The sequence below is a fragment of the Astatotilapia calliptera genome, chromosome 23 (assembly GCF_964374335.1).
Source record: "Astatotilapia calliptera chromosome 23, fAstCal68.1, whole genome shotgun sequence".
Taxonomy (NCBI): domain Eukaryota; kingdom Metazoa; phylum Chordata; class Actinopteri; order Cichliformes; family Cichlidae; genus Astatotilapia; species Astatotilapia calliptera.
In genome coordinates this window covers 22686857-22707230 of record NC_137443.1, presented here as the reverse complement: position 1 = coordinate 22707230, position 20374 = coordinate 22686857, and the positions used below count along the sequence as shown (strand labels likewise).

Here is a 20374-nt window from a genome sequence, read left to right as displayed (position 1 = left end):
AAATAAATGGTCTGATGTTTGTGATTTCTCAATTATCAAATATTGGTATCATTCTTAAAAACCCTTTACTGGTTGGGGGTCTAAGCCTGTATGACACTATATGACATGTGACAAACTCAGTAGGGTTTGCAAATGAATATTGCAGACTGAGCTTAACTCTGTGGACTCTGTGATTGAACTCTGATCAGTGCAGATCTATCAGATCTATATACAATAGAGTTGACCATTCCCTTTGAAATCACAGCTTATGTTGCTTCGAAAAGAACTTGTTGCCAATCAAAAATGTAAAATGGTGCTGTGATATAAAATCTGCCACTGCCAAGCTTCAAGACCTTCTGCACCTTCTACCTCTGCAGGAGTCAGAGTGTGGTTCAGGCCATGGAGGAGAGCTATGAGGTCGACCTGGTCTACATCACAGAGAGAATCATCTCTGTCTCTTTTCCCGCTGGGGCCGAGGAGCAAAGCTACAACACCAACCTCAAAGAGGTGGCGACGATGCTGCGGTCAAAGCATGGCGAGCACTATCTGGTAAGAAATACCCTCAGCTGAAACTGGAGCACAGGACTGTATTGACACTTTTGTTTGCTGTTCGTCAGGTTTTTTGGAAGATGGTTACAGTATATCCTTGAAAACAAAAAACAAAGATTTTCTAAAATGCATCACATGTCCATCAGTTGCTTTGATATACTCTCTTCCTGATTTCAGGTGCTCAACCTGAGCGAAGGACAGAGCGACTTAACAAAGTTAAACCATAAGGTACAAACATGACATATACTGTATATTCATGGTTAGGAAGAACAAAATTCGAAAGCGAAAGCTCATTTGATGGATAATCATTCTCAGGTTCTTGAGTTTGGCTGGCCGGACCACCATGCGCCAGCACTGGATAAGATCTGCAGCATGTGCAAGGCCATTGACATGTGGCTCAATGGAGACACACGCAATGTGGTGGTACTGCACAATAAGGTAAGGCAGAAAAACAAAGTGTAAAAACATCTGTTATAATGCGGCGGTGATGTGCTGGAACATTTATTGGCTGGGCATAGAGATTGTAAAGTTTCCCTCTAAATATGGAAATGTGATTATTTTTTTCATTGCTGATCTCATAAAATCAACATAATTTGTAGTTATTCAGTTTCATAGCTTGACATAAAACATAGTCACTGTGAAGTCACACATTGAGCTATGGACTACTGTTTTAAGCTCATCTAGCTGAAGGTCCGTTAACCTTATGCCGTGGTGAAACGTCCCCACTGAACATGTGAATTTAATCAAAATAATACACCGTGATCACATAATTGGGTTTCACCCAAAACTGTTATCAAGACAGTGGCTTATGAGCCGGATGAGCTACTGTATCACCGGTGTTCTTATTATGTATTCTGGTTGTCACTGTTTTTAACTCATTCACTGCCAGCCATTGGCAGTGAATGAGTTAAACCCATTGACTCATTCACTGCAATTGACGGCTATAGACGTCAATGGCAGTGAATGAGTTAAGGTAATCAGAAGTGAGCATAATTGGGCTAGAGCGCTAACACTTGGCTAGCTTTGGATAACTCTGGCTTGCTTGGTTAGCAAGCTTAGACTTTAGAGATACACAGGGATATCTTATGTATTAAAACTTCTCCAAAAGGTAAAATATCACAAAAACAATTAGGAGTTTCAATTTACTTTTTCAGCTTTGATAGGCAAGTCTAGTAAATGGCATTCAACCTATTTCATAGCCACCAGTCATTCAAAGTATTAAAATTTAAATTGGTTACCACCAGTAAAGATGTTACAAAAGGGAAAATTAGCATTAATTTAGCATTAAATTCTGCTAGTCATTTTAACTATGGCTGGTAACATGGGCATGTACAGGAATTGGCTGCTTGTGAAGCGAGCCGAAAGTTGAGAAACTACAGTTTCTTCATCTTTCAGCCTTGGAGGCTGCCGATTGTTTAGCTCTCACATTTATGCAATGAATCCTCTGTTGTTTCAGAGAATTTGCACATGGTATCCAGATAAAGCAGGACAAGCAACAAAGTTTATGCTCGAATTGAGCCAACTGCTTTAACCAAGCAGAATGATTAAACATTATTATTTATATATAGCTCCAACTTTTGGGTTTCAATTACACGTGAAAATGCTTGAAGACCAATTTATTACCATCGAAGGGGGATTTGTTTCTGCTCTGTTTCTTGATCATTAATTCAATGATCCTTTTGGAATCTTCCCTAAGTCCCATCAGTTTTCTTGTTACCCATCTTGACTCTTTATATCATTTAAACAAGCCCTGTTTTGTGTTTCTTTCACAGGGGAACCGAGGTCGAACGGGTGTTGTGGTGGCTGCTTACATGCATTACAGCAACATATCTGCAAGGTATCAAACATGTCATGATCAGACACAGCCTAAAACGTGTTAAAATGTAGTTTAAAATGTAGTGTTACATATTAGATTGCATTGGTGTTTGAGTTTAAACAGAGGTGAAGATTTTAGGCTGTCAGCACTGAAAAAGTTTGATCTGCGTGCTTTGATCCTTTAAATCGAAGGGTTATGTAAGGACAGGAGCAACAATCCATCACGGTTAGACCTTGCAGTCTGGGACTTCAGCAGCCTTGAAAATTAAACAACGATGTGATTATAACAGCTAAACACTCGACTCTGGCCAGCTCATTTTTCTGGCTCTGTGAGAAGAAACGCTCTGAAAATGTCATCGTTCTTTAATGCTACCAGATGTTAATAGGTGGGAGGGTTCCTGGGGGAATGAAAGCTGCTTCATAAATGATGAAAGCTGGGGGGTATTTCTAAATCTCAGCAGGTTTTCCAAAATAAAGGCTGTTCTCCTTGTTGTTTTGTAATCTTCAAATTGTTCTGTGGTGAATGATAACATCACTTACCCAGTTCTTGTGTCTCTAAGTGCTGACCAGGCACTGGACAGGTTTGCAATGAGGCGCTTCTATGAAGACAAAGCACTTCCTGTGGGTCAGCCATCACAGAGGAGGTAAGTTATTACCTCACTTCCTATTGACATCTGCTATGAGGTGAACTAGTCTGAACACTGTAGCACTTTGCCCACATTTCCAAAGGACTCTTGCAGCACATTTAATACTGATGCTAAGGCTCTGAAGGGTTAGTAGAGGATTCAACACTTCTTAGTATTTTTACACAGTTCTACTGTACTTGAGCACTCATAACACTTTATACAACATGTCTCATTAACCACAGCATTTAGGTCAAATGCTTTCTAACATTCACACACATTCACACTCCGATGAACGCATCAGAGAGCAACTTAGGATTAGGACCCTTTCCTAAGGGTGCTTTGAAGTGGCCAAGGGTTGAAGCACTAACTTTCCGATTAGTAGAGTAATAAATCCATGTTTGACAGTTTTGTCAAAATTAACAGAATTATGACCATCAGATTCAAATTCTATATACCACTAATAAGAATGCCAATAAGAAACTAGTTACCTGTATCTAAAAATAGTGCAATTGCAAAACTCAACTCCAGCAGACAAGGCTATAGCTACAGCCGTGAAACTGAGATTCGATTTTTGGATTTTGTTTTTGGAAAAAAGGGAAGAAAAAGTCTCAGCTCCATGCTTTTAATAGTGAGTGTGTTAACTTAATCTCTCCCATTTAGATTTAGAAAAATTCTACAGAGGAAATTCTTTCTATTTTTTTCCGTTTATCACCAATTTTGTTTTAATTAGGGTAATTAAGAGGAAACAGCACCAAGAGAGGCCATCTATCTTGTCTTGTCTGTCTGAGGAATTCCACTGGTGTCTCTGGGGAGGCTGCAAGGCTTGCTGACAGTACATTCTTGTCTTTTAAGCATATCAGAGCATATTTTCTGTGACTTCATCTACACTTTTTTGCAATACAGTGGTATAACTCCAAACCAGAGCCAGTCAAACCAATCAAGAACGGTTAAAAAACATTTGAGCAATTTATTTTTTGTTGTAATTTTCACTCAAGGGACACTGTCTTCTTGTTCTCTAAGTCATAAATCTGCTCCTATTACATTATTAGCTGCCTTTGCATATTAGGCAGGGAGGTGCTAAAAGGCTTGACCCCTCTCAGTTTCCCTTCTTCACATGAGAAGATTGGTGTCTTGATCTGGGCTTTTCAGAAAGGATGAGCAGGAAAAAGGTTATGGGGGATATGCGAAGGAACACAGGAAACACCAGGGGACTTAACACCACTTCATTTAAGCTTGTGAATTAGTCAGCCAGTCATTCTTTAACAGGTCTATAGGCTTGCCCTCTGCCCCGCTGCTATTTCCTGCTTTGGATATAATTATCTCTGCCCCCAGAGACTGGCAGCATTATGGTCTGGAATGTGTGACATTAACATCAAGAGTGGGAGATGATCTTAGGCCGCTGCTTCCACGAAAGCCAGTAAAAGGCAGGATTAAAGGTGTTCCGTGTAGCACGGAATCATTAAATGATTAGTGTGAAAATAGTAGTATGCAGCAGAAAGCACAGTGAACGTTTGTGTAGAGGATTGGAAGTGTTCTGATTTAAGTTATGGGACAAAACATCATTAATCTGTTTTATGTGCTTTTCTAGTTGTTCACAAAGAACTTGAATGGAAATCACAGGAATAAGGGTCACAGTACAGTGAAGTGATGGCATTAGCAGAACCCCACATACCCCAGCTTTATCTTACTCCTGTAACTTTCAAATTGGAAATCTGTCTGGCTAAAAATATAGACTCACTGGTCACTTTGCTAGGTGTAACTCACTAGTACCAGTGTGGACCACCTTCAGTTTTTCTTCATGGCATAGAGTTAACAAGGTGCTGAAAACACTTCTCAGAAGATTTCCGCCCAAATTTATATGACAGCATCAAACAGTTGCTGCAGATTTATTGGCTGAACATCCATCATGTGAATCTCACACCCCAGAGGTGGTCTGTTGGATTGAGATCTGGTGACTGTAGAGTTCATTTGAGAAGAGTGAACTTACTGTTAGGTTCATGAGTTTTGTGACATGGTGAGTTATCCTGCTGGAAGCAGAAATTCAAATCAAATTCAAATTCAAATTCAAATTTTTTTTATTTGTCACGTACACAGTCATACACAGTAAGATATGTAGTGAAATGCTTGGACAACTGCTCGTGACCTAAAGAAAACAAAAAAGGAAAAGGCTATGAATAAGATAGGAAATAAATATGAAAAATTAAAAAGGGTAAATTTAACTAGGAAGGAATAAAATATAAATTAAGGTTAAAAATGAAATAACTGTACAACACAAATTAGAATGAAGGGTAAATTTAACTGGGAAGAATAAGATAAAATATATAAATTAAAGTTGAAAATAAAATAACTGTACAACAAAATATACAATATAGAACTATATAAGAATGTATGAATAAATATATACACAATAACAGCAGCATATACACAATAACAGCAGCGTGATTTAAGTAATGAAGTGAAACAATGTCCAGAATGTCCAGTGTGTGTAAGAACTGTATGTGTGGGTCAGTACTGTGTGGTGGTGTGATTAAGAGACCGTATCACCTGCGGGAAGAAGCTCCTCCTCAGTCTCTCTGTGTTGGTCTTCAGGGAGCGGAATCGCTTTCCTGACCTCAACAGAGAGAACAGTCTGTTGTTGGGATGGCTGAGGTCCTTCACGATCTTCCTGGCCTTGGTCCAGCACCGCCTGCTGTAGATTGAGTGCAGGTCAGGGAGCTCGGAGCGGATGGTGCGCTCAGCTGATCGCACAACCCTCTGTAGAGCTCGTCTGTCCTGCATGGTGCTGTTCCCGAACCAGGTTCCCGTCAGGATGCTCTCTATGGTGCACGAGTAAAAGTTCCTGAGCACCTTGGAGCGCAGTTGGAAGCCTCTCAAGCGTCTGAGGTGGTAGAGACGCTGACGGGCCTTTTTCACCACGGTGTTGATGTGACAGGACCATGACAGGTCCTGCGTGATGTGAACTCCGAGGTATTTGAAGCTGTCCACTCTCTCCACTGGGCACTCGTTGATGACAGGGGTCTGGTAGTTCCTCTCCTGCTTAGTGCTGAAGTCCACTATCAGCTCCTTTGTCTTACTGACGTTTAGAAGGAGGTTGTTCCTCTGGCACCAGTTCTCCAGATTTCTAATCTCCTTCAGGTAGGCCGTCTCGTTGTTATCAGAGATCAGGCCCACCACGACGGTGTCGTCAGCAAACTTGATGATGGTGGTGGAGCTGGTAGTGGCCACACAGTCATATGTGTACAAAGAGTACAGCAGGGGGCTCAGAACACACCTCTGGGGGGCTCCAGTGCTGAGAGTGGTGGAGGCTGAGACATGTCCGCCCATCCTTACTGCCTGTGGTCTGCCAGTTAGGAAGTTGGAGATCCACTGACACATAGATGAGCTGAGTCCCAGATGCTCCAGCTTGGTGGTGAGTGTGGAGGGAATTATGGTGTTAAATGCAGAGCTGTAGTCTATGAAGAGCATTTTAACATAATTCCCCCTTCTAGTGTCCAAGTGAGTGAGTGATGTGTGGAGGAGATGAGAGATGGCATCGTCTGTGGAACGATTTGGACGGTAAGCGAACTGTAGTGGGTCCAGTGTGTCTGGTAGTGAAGAAATGATAAAGTCTCTGACCAGGCGTTCAAAGCACTTCATCACTACTGAGGTGAGGGCTACAGGGCGATAGTCATTGAGAGAAGCAGGGTGGGGTTTCTTCGGGACAGGAACAATGATGGACTCTTTGAAGCATGTGGGGATCACCGACTGAGATAAAGAGATGTTGAATATCTCAGTGAACACAGGAGCTAGCTGGTATGCGCAGTCTCTGAGGATACGACCTGGGATGCCGTCTGGTCCTGCTGCTTTCCTGGTGTTCACTCTCTTGAAGGCTCTCCTTACTTCATGCTCGGAGATGACGAGCACGTTTCCGGTGCTGGCAGTATCTTCCTGTCTGCAGCCGTTAGCGCCGCTAACACTAGCATTGTTGGAGTCCTTAGCTGCAGCCTCGAAGCGAGCATAGAAAGTGTTCAGCTCGTCTGCCAGAGTCACGGCCGCGTTCGTCATACCGGTTGTTGGTGCTTTATAGTCCGTTATTGTCCTTAGTCCCCGCCACAGGCTCCTAGAGTCACTCTGTTGGAGTTGTGACTCTAGTTTCCTCCCGTAGCACTGCTTCGCCTCTTTCACCGCCCTCCGCACGTTATATGACGCGGCTTTGTACGGGTCCATGTCCCCCGTCATGAGTCCCGTGTTGTAGGCAGCGGTGCGGGATCTCAGAGCGTCGCGGATGGTTTTATCCACCCACGGCTTCTGGTTGGGAAACGTTGTGATAGTCTTTGTCTCCACGGTATCATCCGCTAGTTTCCCGATGAATCCCACAACCGCTTCCGTAAACACGTTGACATCATCATCGGAGCTGTTTCTGAACATGCCCCAGTCTGCGTCATCGAGTGCGTCCTGTAACGCGGCCACCGATTGATCCGTCCAGCGCGCGACCTTCCTCTGAACCGGAACTTCCTGTTTCAGCCTTTGTTTGTATTTTGGGATGAGGAAGATGGCGGCGTGATCAGATTTGCCAAAAGGAGGGCGGGATTGTGCCTTGTAGCCGTCCTTGACCGTAGTGTAGCAGTGGTCCAGTGTCCTTTCACCTCTGGTGGGGCAGGAGATGTGTTGATAAAAGTTCGGCGCTGCGCGTTTGAGGTTGGCGCTATTAAAGTCCCCCGTCACAATAAGCGCAGCGTCCCGGTGTTGTGTCTGGTGCTGTGTGAGTGCCTCATGCAGCTCGCATAAGGCGGTGACCATGTCTGCTTGTGGTGGAATATAAACGGCACTTATAATGACCGATGTAAATTCCCGAGGTAGATAAAAAGGACGACACATGATGGACAGTAGTTCCAGATTTGGTGTGCAGGAGCGTGTGAGAGGAACAACGTTCGCACTGTTGCACCAGTTGTTGTTCACCATTAAACACACGCCGCCTCCCCTTGACTTCCCCGAGTCCCGTCCTGTCCATGCGGTGAACCGAGAAGAACTCGGCCGGCTGGATGGCGTGGTCCGGCACCGCTGGGTTCAGCCATGTCTCGGTGAAGCAGAGGAGATTGCAGTCCCGAATGTCTCTCTGGAACTTTACCCTGGCCCTGAGGTCGTCAAGCTTGTTCTCCAGTGACTGGACGTTGGCGAGCAGGATGCTAGGCAGAGGTGTGCGGTGTGCACGAGCTCTCAGCCTGTTCCTGACGCCGGCTCGCTTCCCTCTAGGCCGCCGCCGCTTCCCTTTGTTCTCCCTCAAGATCTCACTCGGCCAGCTCGGATCCGGAGTTAAAAACTTCGAATTGTGAGTACATTGTAAACCAATAGAAACAAGAGTGTCACTGTCATACCTAATGTACCCAATGGTGGTGATTTTGCCGATTTAGAAACGCTGAAAACTAACTTAAAAAACAAAGACAAAGAAAAAGTGGTCGGAGCAGTCGTGACGGCAGCCGACCTCACCGGCGCCATCAAATCAAGGAGAAATCAGAAGAAATCAGAAGATGGTACACTGTGGTCATAAAGGGATGTACATGGTTAGCAACAATACTGACCATGTGAATACTGACTGTGGTGTTTGAACAATGCTCCCGTGGTACTAAAGACCGCAAAGTGTGCTGAGAAAATATCCTCCACACCATTACACCACCAGAAGCCTGAACCGTTGATACCAACGAGGATGGATCCACGCTTTCATGTTGTTTACATGACCCTACCAACCAAATTTAGATAAGCATGTCTGGCACCAACAACCGTGTTCAAAGTCACTTAAATGATCTTTCTTCCTCATTCTGATGCTCAGAAGTTCAGCAAGTCATCGTGTCTAAATCACTAAATGCAGTTTTTTGCTGCCATCTAATTACCTGGTTAGAAATTTACATCAACAAATGGTGGAGTAGTTGTACCTAATATATCACTGAGTGTATATCTGACATTAGTAGATTTTTTTTAGGTTTAATTTTAATATGCACAATGAGATTACATGTAATTAAATGTGCTATATAAATACAATTGCTAGCAGCATGAGTTAAAAAAAGAAAATCAACTCAACAGAAAATGACAAAAAGACGTTGTAATGGCACTGCCTCATCCAGGACCTTCATCACAGGATGTTTTCTTGTTATAAGACAAAATGTAATTATGTGTCATATCGCACACACACATATATGGCATACTTACAAGCCTTTGTTAATCTCAGTACTGCTAACATGGCGTCCCAGCTCGGTCTAATTGAATTTCACAGAGGCAAAACCATCTGGCCACTGACAGCAGAGCAAGGAAGGCGTGTGCATGTGGCAACCCTGCGGTCAAGGTTACGTTCGGTACCATCATCATTATCATCATTAACAACCAGACCACAGTAACTCAGCAGACCCCCAACTGGCCTCCGTACACATCAACTCAGTGTGACGTTTCCCAAAGTAGATAAAGGCTGTTTAACGAGTGAAATTGTGTTCTGGCTGTTTTGTTGGAGCTCACAGGCGGTAAAGGTGAACCGCACCGAATGAGCAGGATGAGGATTTGGCGTGTAACTTAGCCAGGAGGTGCTTAGTGGGAGGATAAAGTGATGTCTCAACAAGGAATCGGCTGTTTGCCATGAGATTTTGTGAAGATATTCATGATCCCCAGAGAGCATTTCCCCGTAATACAGGCAGTCTTCTAACATTCATTCTATTGTTCACATCAGGTCCAACGAATCCCTTTATCAAAGGTTTGTTCAGTTACAAGTGACTAGTACCGATAACAGAAGACTTCTAGTTCCAAAATAATCCATCCAATCTTTTTACTTCTTTGGCTGCACAACCTTAACACCCGACGCTATCACCCTTAGTCTGCTGTTTTTAGTTTTTCATTCCCTCTCTTACTTACACTCTAAAGCATTTACATGCCTTGTAATAATAACATGTCATTATGGGTTTTTCTAAAGCATTGTTTAAAATAAAGGCCTATGAAAATTCAAGTGAATGGAGAGAGGAAAACCTGCAGTTTTGTTATCTGTCCTCATCTTTAAGCTTGATCTGTAAAGACTTTGGGACTGAGTGCTTACTTTTCATTGTGTCCAGGTATGTGCGATACTTCAACGGCCTTCTGTCAGGACACATAAAAATCAACAACAAGCCTCTGTTCCTGCATCACGTCATCATGCACGGCATACCTAACTTTGAGTCCAAAGGAGGTGAGCATCTACCAGTAAAGCGTTATACAAATACAGGCCATTTACCATTTACCACTGGCAGATTTTTTTAAATGAAAATTTAAAAAAACTAGAAAAAACTGTTTTTCTTGAACACATTTCAGATTTCTTATTTATATCACTTCACAGGTTGCCGTCCTTTCCTGAAAATCTACCAGGCAATGCAACCAGTCTACACGTCAGGAATATAGTATGGGAATTTTTATTCTAGTTCAGCGTGGTTTGTGTTTGAATTCAGGCATAAAATGAACCTGTGAGGTGAAAAGTAATTTTATTTTAAAGGTTAGTATTTTGTCTTTTTAACTGTAGCAATGTGCAAGGGGACAGCAACACCAGTATCTGTATCACCATTGAACCTGGACTGCTTCTTAAGGGAGACATCCTGGTAAGATAACAAAAAAATGTTTCCTTACTTAAACAACAGTTGCCTTCCATTTACCTTTTTTTCTTTACATTTTCCTAATATTATATAGAGTCTCATGATGTTTCTCCATTTTTTTCTCTATTATCTGTTAAACGTAGCTCAAGTGTTACCACAAGAGATACAGAAGCCCAACCAGAGACGTTGTGTTCAGGGTGCAGTTCCATACTTGTGCCATCCATGATCTTGGGGTGGTTTTTGGGAAGAGTGAGCTGGACGAGACCTTCAAAGGTAATTTTAATTTGCTTGGATTTACACAACACACTGTTTGACACTTAAAAACATACAGTTGTATAGAGTTTTTGTGAATCAAGGTTATGCATCTCAAAAAGGGTTATTTTTTTAAAAATACACAAGATTAGCACTGATATGACAAAAGCTTTATGACTTGTGTATTTATACACAAAAGACTGGTGGTGTTCACTGTCCTAGTGTTGACCTAGACTCATCAAAATGCTGCCTAAAGACTGTATAATGGCTTCAGTGTCTGACGCTCTACTATCTGCTGCTTGGATCTCTGGTTTGCAGCATGGAAAAATTCATGGGTCCTGATGCAGGAGGACAGTGTTCCCCACAGTATTACAGTAAACAGGGTCCTCTGGTGGTGAAGCAGAAAAGCATTCACTTACAGTAACACTGTGATTATGGTGATAAGTAATCAGAGATTTCTTATTAAAGGAAGATCAAATTAACACTAAATTTGCACAATTGATTTGAATTTGGATAAGTAATTTAAATTCATACACAAAAACTGTAAAATAATAAATCCTATGTATGATAAATTGTAACCGTGCCTTTGTTTGATGTGAAACCCACACATGCGTTCATGGTTTTAATTTCTCGTTGTGTGTGTCTGCAGATGAGAGGTTTCCAGAGTACGGGAAGGTGGAGTTCGTGTTCTCATACGGACCGGAGAAAATCAAAGGTAATCCATTTTGGGAAAGGAGAAATTGATTGTTAGCATCACATGTTTTTTTTTCAACATTTAGAACTGAGATCTGATGTATTAGCCGCTGCAAGTTTTTTTTATTTTTATTTTCAAAATTTAAAAAAAGAATTTTCTTAAAATGTATTATTTTAATTGAAGCGCTCGGAGAATACCAGGGGTTCATAAGTGTGCATGTATACAGGCCCTGAATTTATTAGACCACCTGTTATAAAAATAAAACAGGAAAATGGATATATGTAAACTAACTAAGTATATATAGTTATTTATTAGGTAAATAAGATACTGAATGCACGTTATCACCCCCAAATCTGAGCCGGCACACTGGACTTCTCTGAGAAGAATTCAGAAATGAGTCAAGCAAAACATCCAATCACCTAAACACTTGTTTTTGTTTAGGTAAAGTAAAAGTAAAGCAAGTAAAAAACAAAACAAAAAAAACAGTGATATCAGCTCTTAATCAAAAAACAATAGTGTGCTTTACTTTTTTTCTGCTGTTTTGTTAAACAGCAAATTTGAAAGTTCATGGAAAAGAACAATATTTTTGTGCACAAATGTTTAACCATTACAGATATGTAAGAAACGATTTTTGTAATTACCAATATTGTTAATTTAGGGCAGCTGTGGCCTTACATTGGGTGGTGGTTTAAATGTGTGTCAGTGTGTTAAAGTATGATACTTCTTTTTTTTCATTTTTAAAAAATTTGTTTATAAAGGAAATATTTACATTAATAAACTTGATACGAAAGCATAATGTACGTTAATGTAAATGCATCAGAGTCAACCAAAGAGTCCCTTGAGAGTAAAAGTCATGAGAAATGTGTTAGCATAAAAAATAAAATAGCAAAAAGAAAACATAGTGATAACAGAAGATTTATCCCAAACAAATCAATGTTGTGTTTGAAAAAACACTATTTAAGAATAAAACAACATTTGTTATTTAAGCGTAATGAATTTTATACACAAATACCTTAATATAAAAATGCTGATTAATCAAAAGTGGTTTTCCCAATAACAGAGTGTAAGTCAATATAGCCACAAACCACTGACAGAGGAACTCCATTTCAAATGTACAGACTAATAGAAGATAACTTATTATTAAATGTTTTAGGCCATTCCAACCTCAAATATTGTCGCTGTATATAAACGTTCTAATATGACAGTGCCCTGTATGATGATGTTACTTGTGTGAACCACAGGCCTGAGTCACTTGGAGAATGGGCCGAGTGTTTCAGTGGACTACAACACCCAGGACCCTCTGATCCGCTGGGACTCATATGAGAGTTTCAGCCATCGCTGTGAGGAAGCTGCAGATGCTGACCACGGTATGCAAATGACATACAGTGACTATTTTGGAGAGGCGAAATTCTAAAAAGGGAAAAATGTCAACCAGGTAACCTGACTTTTCTGAATGAACCACCTGGATAGGAGATTAACGCTTTTTGTACACACAGGAATATACAAATATGAAGAAGACTGAAACAGAAACAAAATCATATATATAGTTTGTAATGATAATAATAATACATATAAGTACCAACCTATCTTTCACAGATAAATCAAGTTCCTCGCCTTATCAGATCAAGATAGAGCCTTGACCAAAGGGAAGGATTTCCTGTAAAGCCCTACACCCTCCTCCTCCTGCTACTCTCTCAGCTTGTCAGTTAGGACTTTAAATAGCTGCTGAAGAAATAGGGGGCGTCAGTCACCCTGTTACTGGCTGCTCCCTCCCTGAGGGGGGTGTAACTTAAAACACCACCGGGCCTAACTCCCGCAAGTCCCCCTATTCATTTCTATCCACTCTGAGCTATTGCTTCTGTGCCAGGAGTCCAGAACTTAAAATGCGGGCACTCCATAAAATGCTAAACACCCATTATAGAAGCTGTGTTTGTTTTTTTTATCTAAAGTATTTTTACTTCAGAGCCCTGATTTTTGAAATATGGCACAAAGAAAGGAATGTTTGCTTGTCTGATTGTCAGCCATGTAATGCAAAAGTACGCTTGTCCTCGTAGCTTATGTTGTAGCTTTCTCCCGGATATGCTACAAACCTGCTTTACATAGTGTTTGCCTTTTGTTAATGTATATATATCCAGTGTGCAAATGAACAACTGGAGAAGTGGAATCACTAACACATCATCATCATCATCACTGCTTCTGCAGTTCCTAAAATGTATTTTTGGCTACTTACAATAGCTGCCAGTCTGGCACGGTCCCTTGGATCCTCTCAGTAATGATGAGATTCATGATTACTGCTGTTAATCAAAGAAATCTGCACAAACAGGAGGATGTAGTCACCCTTGGTTGAGTCAGGACTTGGCAGTCTTTGTAGTGCTGCGTCCACTTTTATATATGGGATTTTTTTCTTCCAGCTTTGCAAAGACCCATTTCATTTTTATGAACATCCCCAGAGAACCGTTGCAGTAATTGCTGTGCTGCAGGAAGGTCAGTGGGAATCGCCAGGATTGCAAGTTTGAGCCTAATTGAATGGGCAGCGGTGTTCGCAGCACTCAGCAGAAAAAAATAACGAAAAACTCCCAGCCAGTGTATTCATCTCTCTAATTGCAGGCTTCGCTCTTACACTTGGATGCGGGCGTGTGGATGCTGAGTCGAGACTTGCGCAGGAATATGGTGTCTATATTCGCAAGGTTTGGATCGACAGAGGATGCTCTGTACCTTAGTTGTTTTGGAAGACACAAAACTGAAAATGCAAGATTCAAAGAATTAGTTAACACAAGACTGGTGAACAAACGTTTTTTTGGCGTTTGATAAAATATAACCACCTCTGTGAAAAAAGGTTAATCACGTGTACGATGTACATTTGAGTTGGCAAGCCCACACAAACTCTAAACTCTTATAAGCTCTATGACAGAATGGCCTATTTTTAACTGCTCCAGCTCAGTGGACAATGATCACTCGTCGGGTCTCATTTAAATAATTGAACAAATGCTTCATCCTCAGGTGTTGATGTCTGAATACTTTTGAGGTTTGGCGAGCTCTTCCTGACGCCATTTTTAACAGAGTCCACTGACCTTGGAAATCCAGTTGAGAGAACTCTGTGAAAGACGGGCATCTTAAAAAGGTCTGAAGGATTTGGTAGCTTAGAGATGTGTGTGGTTCATACTGACGCACAGGCACATGGACAAAAAAAGGAGAGGAGTCTGGTATGTGCCCGGCTGTTTGTATTATACAGTGTTTTTTGCTCTATATGGGCATGCAAGCTGGTCTGTGTGCTTGTAAATATTTGCATGTTAGTGTAGCTCTGTTGCAGTTTTTCATGAGGTATGCAGGAGTGCATGTTTATGTAGTGCACCTTGTGTTTGTCGGCTTCCCTTTGCTCCACTAGAAGCCCTGTGGTCTGGAGGCAGCTGTTGGCCCAGAGGTCAAATCAGTAAAAAGGCAACCATTTGGCCCAATGGGTGGCCGTAGAGATTTGTACCTCAGCTCGGCTGCTAACCCCTTAAGAAGACAACATTTTCCAAGGATCCACTAATAATCCTAGCTCCGAACCTCTAACTGGTCTGGTCTTGTCATCACTAATGGCCTGGCTAAAAAGCCAAGGAACACGCTATTGTAGCAGAATTGAGGGATTTCATGACAGGTGGGGGGTAGAAGACCTGAGCCATCACTCATTGCTTTACATTTGGCTCGCAGGGAGTCAGATTTTTCTTGTAATTTTTTTAACATTGTCTTGAGCAACAGCTGTCCAACTTTCTGAAGGTTTTTCCATGTTTTTCTTTGGACATTGGCTGTTTTTTCACTCATTTTCAGTCCAATCCTTGTACGTGAACATTTTCCGGGTTGTTTTTTAATGTATATAATTATTAAGAAACTTAACACTGACCTATGAGTTTTTAATAATTAACAAAAAAATATTGATTAAATTGTATTGTATTTTAAATTGTGAAAACTTGGTGTATCTTGGCATTTTGCGCAGTGGCTGGCCAAAAAAATACCTACAGCAAATGAACAGTATCTGAAAGTCATGTCCTTAAGAAATCAGAAAAAAATCCATCAAAGGTCTTCAGCTGATCCATCTACTGTTCACTAAAGCCTCAGTGGAAGGGCGGCTGTCAGGAAGCTATTCTTAGTGAAGGGAAACAGGGAGACAAGACTGAGGTATGAAAATTACACAAAAACTTGTCTGATGGAGTGTTGAATCCAAATCATCATCAGTATGTATGTTGGAGGTCAGGAAAGAGGTACAACACTGTCTACAGTGTCATGGTTTGGGATACATTTCAGTCAGTGGTGTTAAAGATTTTCTTAAAAGTGATGAATTACAAACACATAACAGAACCACCAGAGTTCGATCCAACATGCAATACCAACTGGAAAACATTTTATTTAAAAATGAACACTGTGAATCATGGATTGGCCTCTCCACCTTAACATTGCTGAAGCAGTTTGAGATCATCTTGACAGATAAACATACTATATTTACATGTATGTTTAAACATTTTAATAAATCACTGTGCCTATACCGCATTTTCCTACCAAAATACAAAGGAATGAAGGATGACTCCAGACTTTTGCAGTAAAGGACATAATATGTTTGATTTAGGCATAATTCGTCTCCATCAGTATCAAAGCACTGATACAAATATCAAATATATTTGGACCCCTTTCGCTATATTGTATGAAGTCTAATGAATTAACACCATCATTTGGTGCTGGATACATTTGTGTTTTGTAATTCAGTCCTTAAGAGTTTGCAGTAACATTTAGAGGTGCTTCCTCACCTTCATCAGGTTTTCCATAAGTTTCTAAAGAATCATAAGAGCATTACATAAAATGATTGTTAGATAACTCATCTATAAAGAATGAAAACAGCCTCTAAAAACAACCTTGCCACTGGAGAGTGTGTCTGTGTGTGTTTCTGTGTCTGTGTGGTGTACAGTAGGGCAGCATGCCCACTGACAGCGCAGGCCGCCTTCCTCGTTCGCCGGCCTCCTCCCATATTTGGCTGGGGCTGAGCCCTGAAACATGTCTGGAATAGCTGGATAGAGACCGACAGAGAGACAGAGACAGAGAGGCTGAGAGAAGCAAAGACGTTTTACATTTGAGGTGTAATACAAGTGAGGATTTGATTTGAGACTGTGAGGTCTGAGCACATTGGGAAAAGAAAAAAAAATTAGTGACAGAATTAGGAATGACATAAAGTCAAGGACAGAAGAAGAGCAGCTGGAAAGCACTGACTGGTGAGTGGTTCTGTGTAGTCTTTCAATTACAACTAGCAACTTTCTTAACTTTAAATCTCTGTCAATCTCAAGTAATTGTGCAGTTGCCCTAGTCAGATGTTTTCAAGTTGTATATTTGTTTTTTATTATATTGTTGCTATGTTTTTCTCTGGATAAACTCTTTTTTTATGGTATTTCATTTTCTATATACATCACTTTGCTTTTAGACTAGCATCTCCTTGCACTGTTGCCCAGAAAAAATTACAAGAGTACACATTTCTGTCTATTCGGTCTATAGTCGAGTCTGTTTGTCTGTTTATTAGGTTTCCATGTCAACAGTGTTGCTTCCTGTGTGTTTGGCACCTATGTGGTATAAAATGACTCATGGAGCGAGCAATTTGTGTGTGGAACATTTTATGAGCGGGCTGCAATTTGGGTACACCAAAACTATTAGGGACCTCGGTTGGCTGGTAACGTCGTGTGAGCTGCAGAAAGCTTGGACTTTGACACAGTTCATGTAGGAATGAATTTCTTTTTAAAACGATGTTTGAACAATCGTAACTTTTGTAGTGAGTTGAAAATTTTGCCGCATGAGATGATACAAAATTATACAAAATTATATTCCAAGATCTGTTTAAAAACTGTTACGCGAGATTAAACTGTTGAGTCTGACTTACCTTCAGTTGCTCAGCAGATACTCATTGACAGATGATCCCTAATTAGACTCGACTTAATCATTCTCTCTCTGCTTGAGCGGGCAGCGGTGTGTCTGAAGCACACAGGCCGACACCAAACAGCTGTTCTGACTTGGACAAACACAGTGTGTGGTACTGCAGGCTGATAGTAACCTCCCTGCCTGTTATCCTAACGGAAACCCAGCTTCTGCATTCTGTGTCGCTCCAGTGACAGACAGACACTGGTGGTGGTGTTTTTTTCCTCAGTCATTGCCATTTTTTATCATTAAAAAGCCTAATTACAAAAAATTAAGCTATATAATTGAATTGAGAACATTTACTGACAGATCTACTGTACACATTAAACGTTTGCAGAGATAAAACCCTGAGACATGGAGCGCAGTGGGGTATTTTAAAAGCAGCCTGCATGTGTGTGCCTCGCATGACCGCATAATGCTTCTAGTTAGACTTCTTGCTGACAGCACGGTGAGCGGTGGCAGCAGGTTCAAATCCCAGCAATGGAAACCCTGCTGAGCGTGTCCCCATCTCTTAATGCCTCCTTTCTCCTACTGTCTGCCTCGATGTCTCCGTGTAGCTTTATATAAATTCTCGCTGTCTGCCACCCTGCTTTTTCCCATTTTTCAAACAGCTTTGGTCAACGCAGGCTCATTTATGACTGTTAGTATCCAGTATTTAACATACATTTTACTCATGTTAAGTTGTCAAATATTAAGAAATGTGTCATAAAAAACAGAAAAAAACCCCCACATTTGTATATTGGTGCTATAGGAATGCAGCAGAGGTAAATATGGTCGTGGAAAGCTCTGACAGAGTCAGGGGATGACAGACCGGCACCTGTGCAGACAGCATGCAGATGATGATGTCTTGATGATGTCACGTGTGGCAGTTAGCAGAGCACGCCACGTCCAGAGACAGGCACGCCAGATATGCTGGTGTGATTCTAATTCTGATGTTCTGCTCATCACATACTGACGCTTTATTGGGACCTGTTGCTGTCACATTTGAATGCCCTGACATGCAGCATTTTGCTTTAGAAAGGCATGTGAGAGGATGATGAAGCCTAGGAAAACATTACATTTCAGGACAAACATAGCCTTAGACAATCTTTTGCCCTTGACCCTGAACTGGATGGATGGATGTTTGGTTGGATATTACACATTACTCATTACTTTTCTTGAAAGTTACTTAATTGCATGCCAGAGAACGTAATCGACTGCACTACTCCAGTGTTAATTTTGCTGACCAAATTTTCTCCCGCCAACCTTTTATTTTTTGACAAAAACAAGACAATAGCTAAGTAAAAACTCTCGAGCACAAAAACTGTGATGAAAGGAATAAAAAGGAGATGAAAATGTTCTGGAGTGATGAGATCCAGTCATAACTTATTTAGTTTTGTAGAAAGCTGGGAAGAGTTTGGAAATGACCCAATCAGAAGCAATCTCCTTGTAAGATTGGATGCACACATTTGATTGGTACAGCTTCAAAATTTTCTCTCAAAATTACCACACGTTACTTTTCTTAAATTACCCAGAAAGCAATATTTACCTGTTAATTGTTATGTAATTACTAAATGTAATAACAGTAATGTATTATGTTACTGTTACTTAAAAAAATTACTGTTACTTAATGACACTTGTTATTTTGTAACTGCTCACTACCTTGTTGTGCTTAAGCAGTTTCTGCTTCCTATTTTTGCTTTTCTTCTCGCCACTTTCATTTCCTCTTCTACCTTTCCAAACATTGTTGTGCATTTCAAGTTTAAATTCTACATTTTCATGATTTCTAGTGTTATTGGTCTTTGTGCGGCCTTGTGCATGTTTACTGGAACTTGCCTTTCAGCAGTGTTCCTCTTCTGCATGCGACCTCTAGATTGGGAATAAAGATTTGGATATTTTAACTTTTACTTGTTACTGGTATTCAGAGCTCCTGTCTTTTTCTCCTGCAGCAACTAGAACAGGTGATCAATTATACTGTAGAATTCAAATTCAAATTTTATTTGTCACACACACACAACCATACACAGTATGACATGGGGGTGAAATGCTTGTAGCTGTACAATGCCCGACCATTAAATGACAGAAGAAAAGTTTTACAATATTTACAATTTACAGTTTACTACAAAATTTACAAATTAACTTTACATTAATTTACAGTAAAGAATGTGCAAATAGCAGAAGAGATTATAAAGATTATAAAGATTACAAATTATAGGAATATAGGAAATGTGTGGTGGTGCGTGTGGGAGTCCAGTCTTATAGTGACACAAAAACAAAACAGCACACTGAAACATTGAAAAATAAATTCACACTTTAAATCCCTGCTAATGACATTTTTGTACAGATGGACCCACGTTGCAACACAAATTTGCAATAATGGTACTTCATGGCCTCCTATTATTGTTATCGCCCTTATTTTACACCGAGCTTCACCCCAAAATGGTAAAAATGGTTCTTTGAGGTTTAGCTTAACAAGAAATCCCATATCTTCCAATCTCCAGCTTGATCTGACAGTTCTTCTCTTGCATGAATAAAAATGAGTTGACATGAATCAGATGCTGCTGGCAGACGGTCAGACACAGCTTTTTATGACAGTTACTCAGATGACAGAGAGACAGATGGATGACATCACCCTGAAAGTAATCTCAGAGACAGACACTGATACAGACGCATCACCTCAATTCAAACTGTGACAGCCGGACAGTGACAGATAGACCGAGAGACAGACATGGCAAATATAAAACCATGGAGGCGACAGTTTTCCTTGTGCCAGTCACTGATACGCCAACCATGACACCTTTTCACTGATGGACTGTCACATCATCCTGTCTCACTTTCTCTCTAATTTTCTGCTGTGAAGTCCAGGACATGGCTGAAATTTTTGTTTTTAGAAAAGTAAAATAGCTCAGCTTGGCTTTAATAGATTTGTATTTTTTCAGGAATTTTCAATAAAAAAAACACACGTATATGTC

The 20374-nt window shown here is 40.7% G+C and overlaps 1 protein-coding gene across 6 annotated transcripts in view; it reads left to right on the top strand.

The window, feature by feature from the left end:
• The window catches only part of tns1a (tensin 1a), a 118525-nt gene that overhangs the window by 74169 nt on the left and 23982 nt on the right, over positions 1-20374 (top strand). For all 6 annotated transcript variants that reach the window (XM_026159526.2, XM_026159523.2, XM_026159527.2 and 3 more), the window contains 11 exons: positions 357-528; positions 706-756; positions 844-966; positions 2301-2365; positions 2904-2987; positions 10037-10149; positions 10297-10357; positions 10477-10552; positions 10690-10819; positions 11448-11513; positions 12734-12859. In XM_026159526.2, coding sequence (XP_026015311.2) covers positions 357-528; positions 706-756; positions 844-966; positions 2301-2365; positions 2904-2987; positions 10037-10149; positions 10297-10357; positions 10477-10552; positions 10690-10819; positions 11448-11513; positions 12734-12859 — 1067 coding nt within the window. The remainder of the gene's footprint in view (positions 1-356; positions 529-705; positions 757-843; positions 967-2300; positions 2366-2903; positions 2988-10036; positions 10150-10296; positions 10358-10476; positions 10553-10689; positions 10820-11447; positions 11514-12733; positions 12860-20374) is intronic.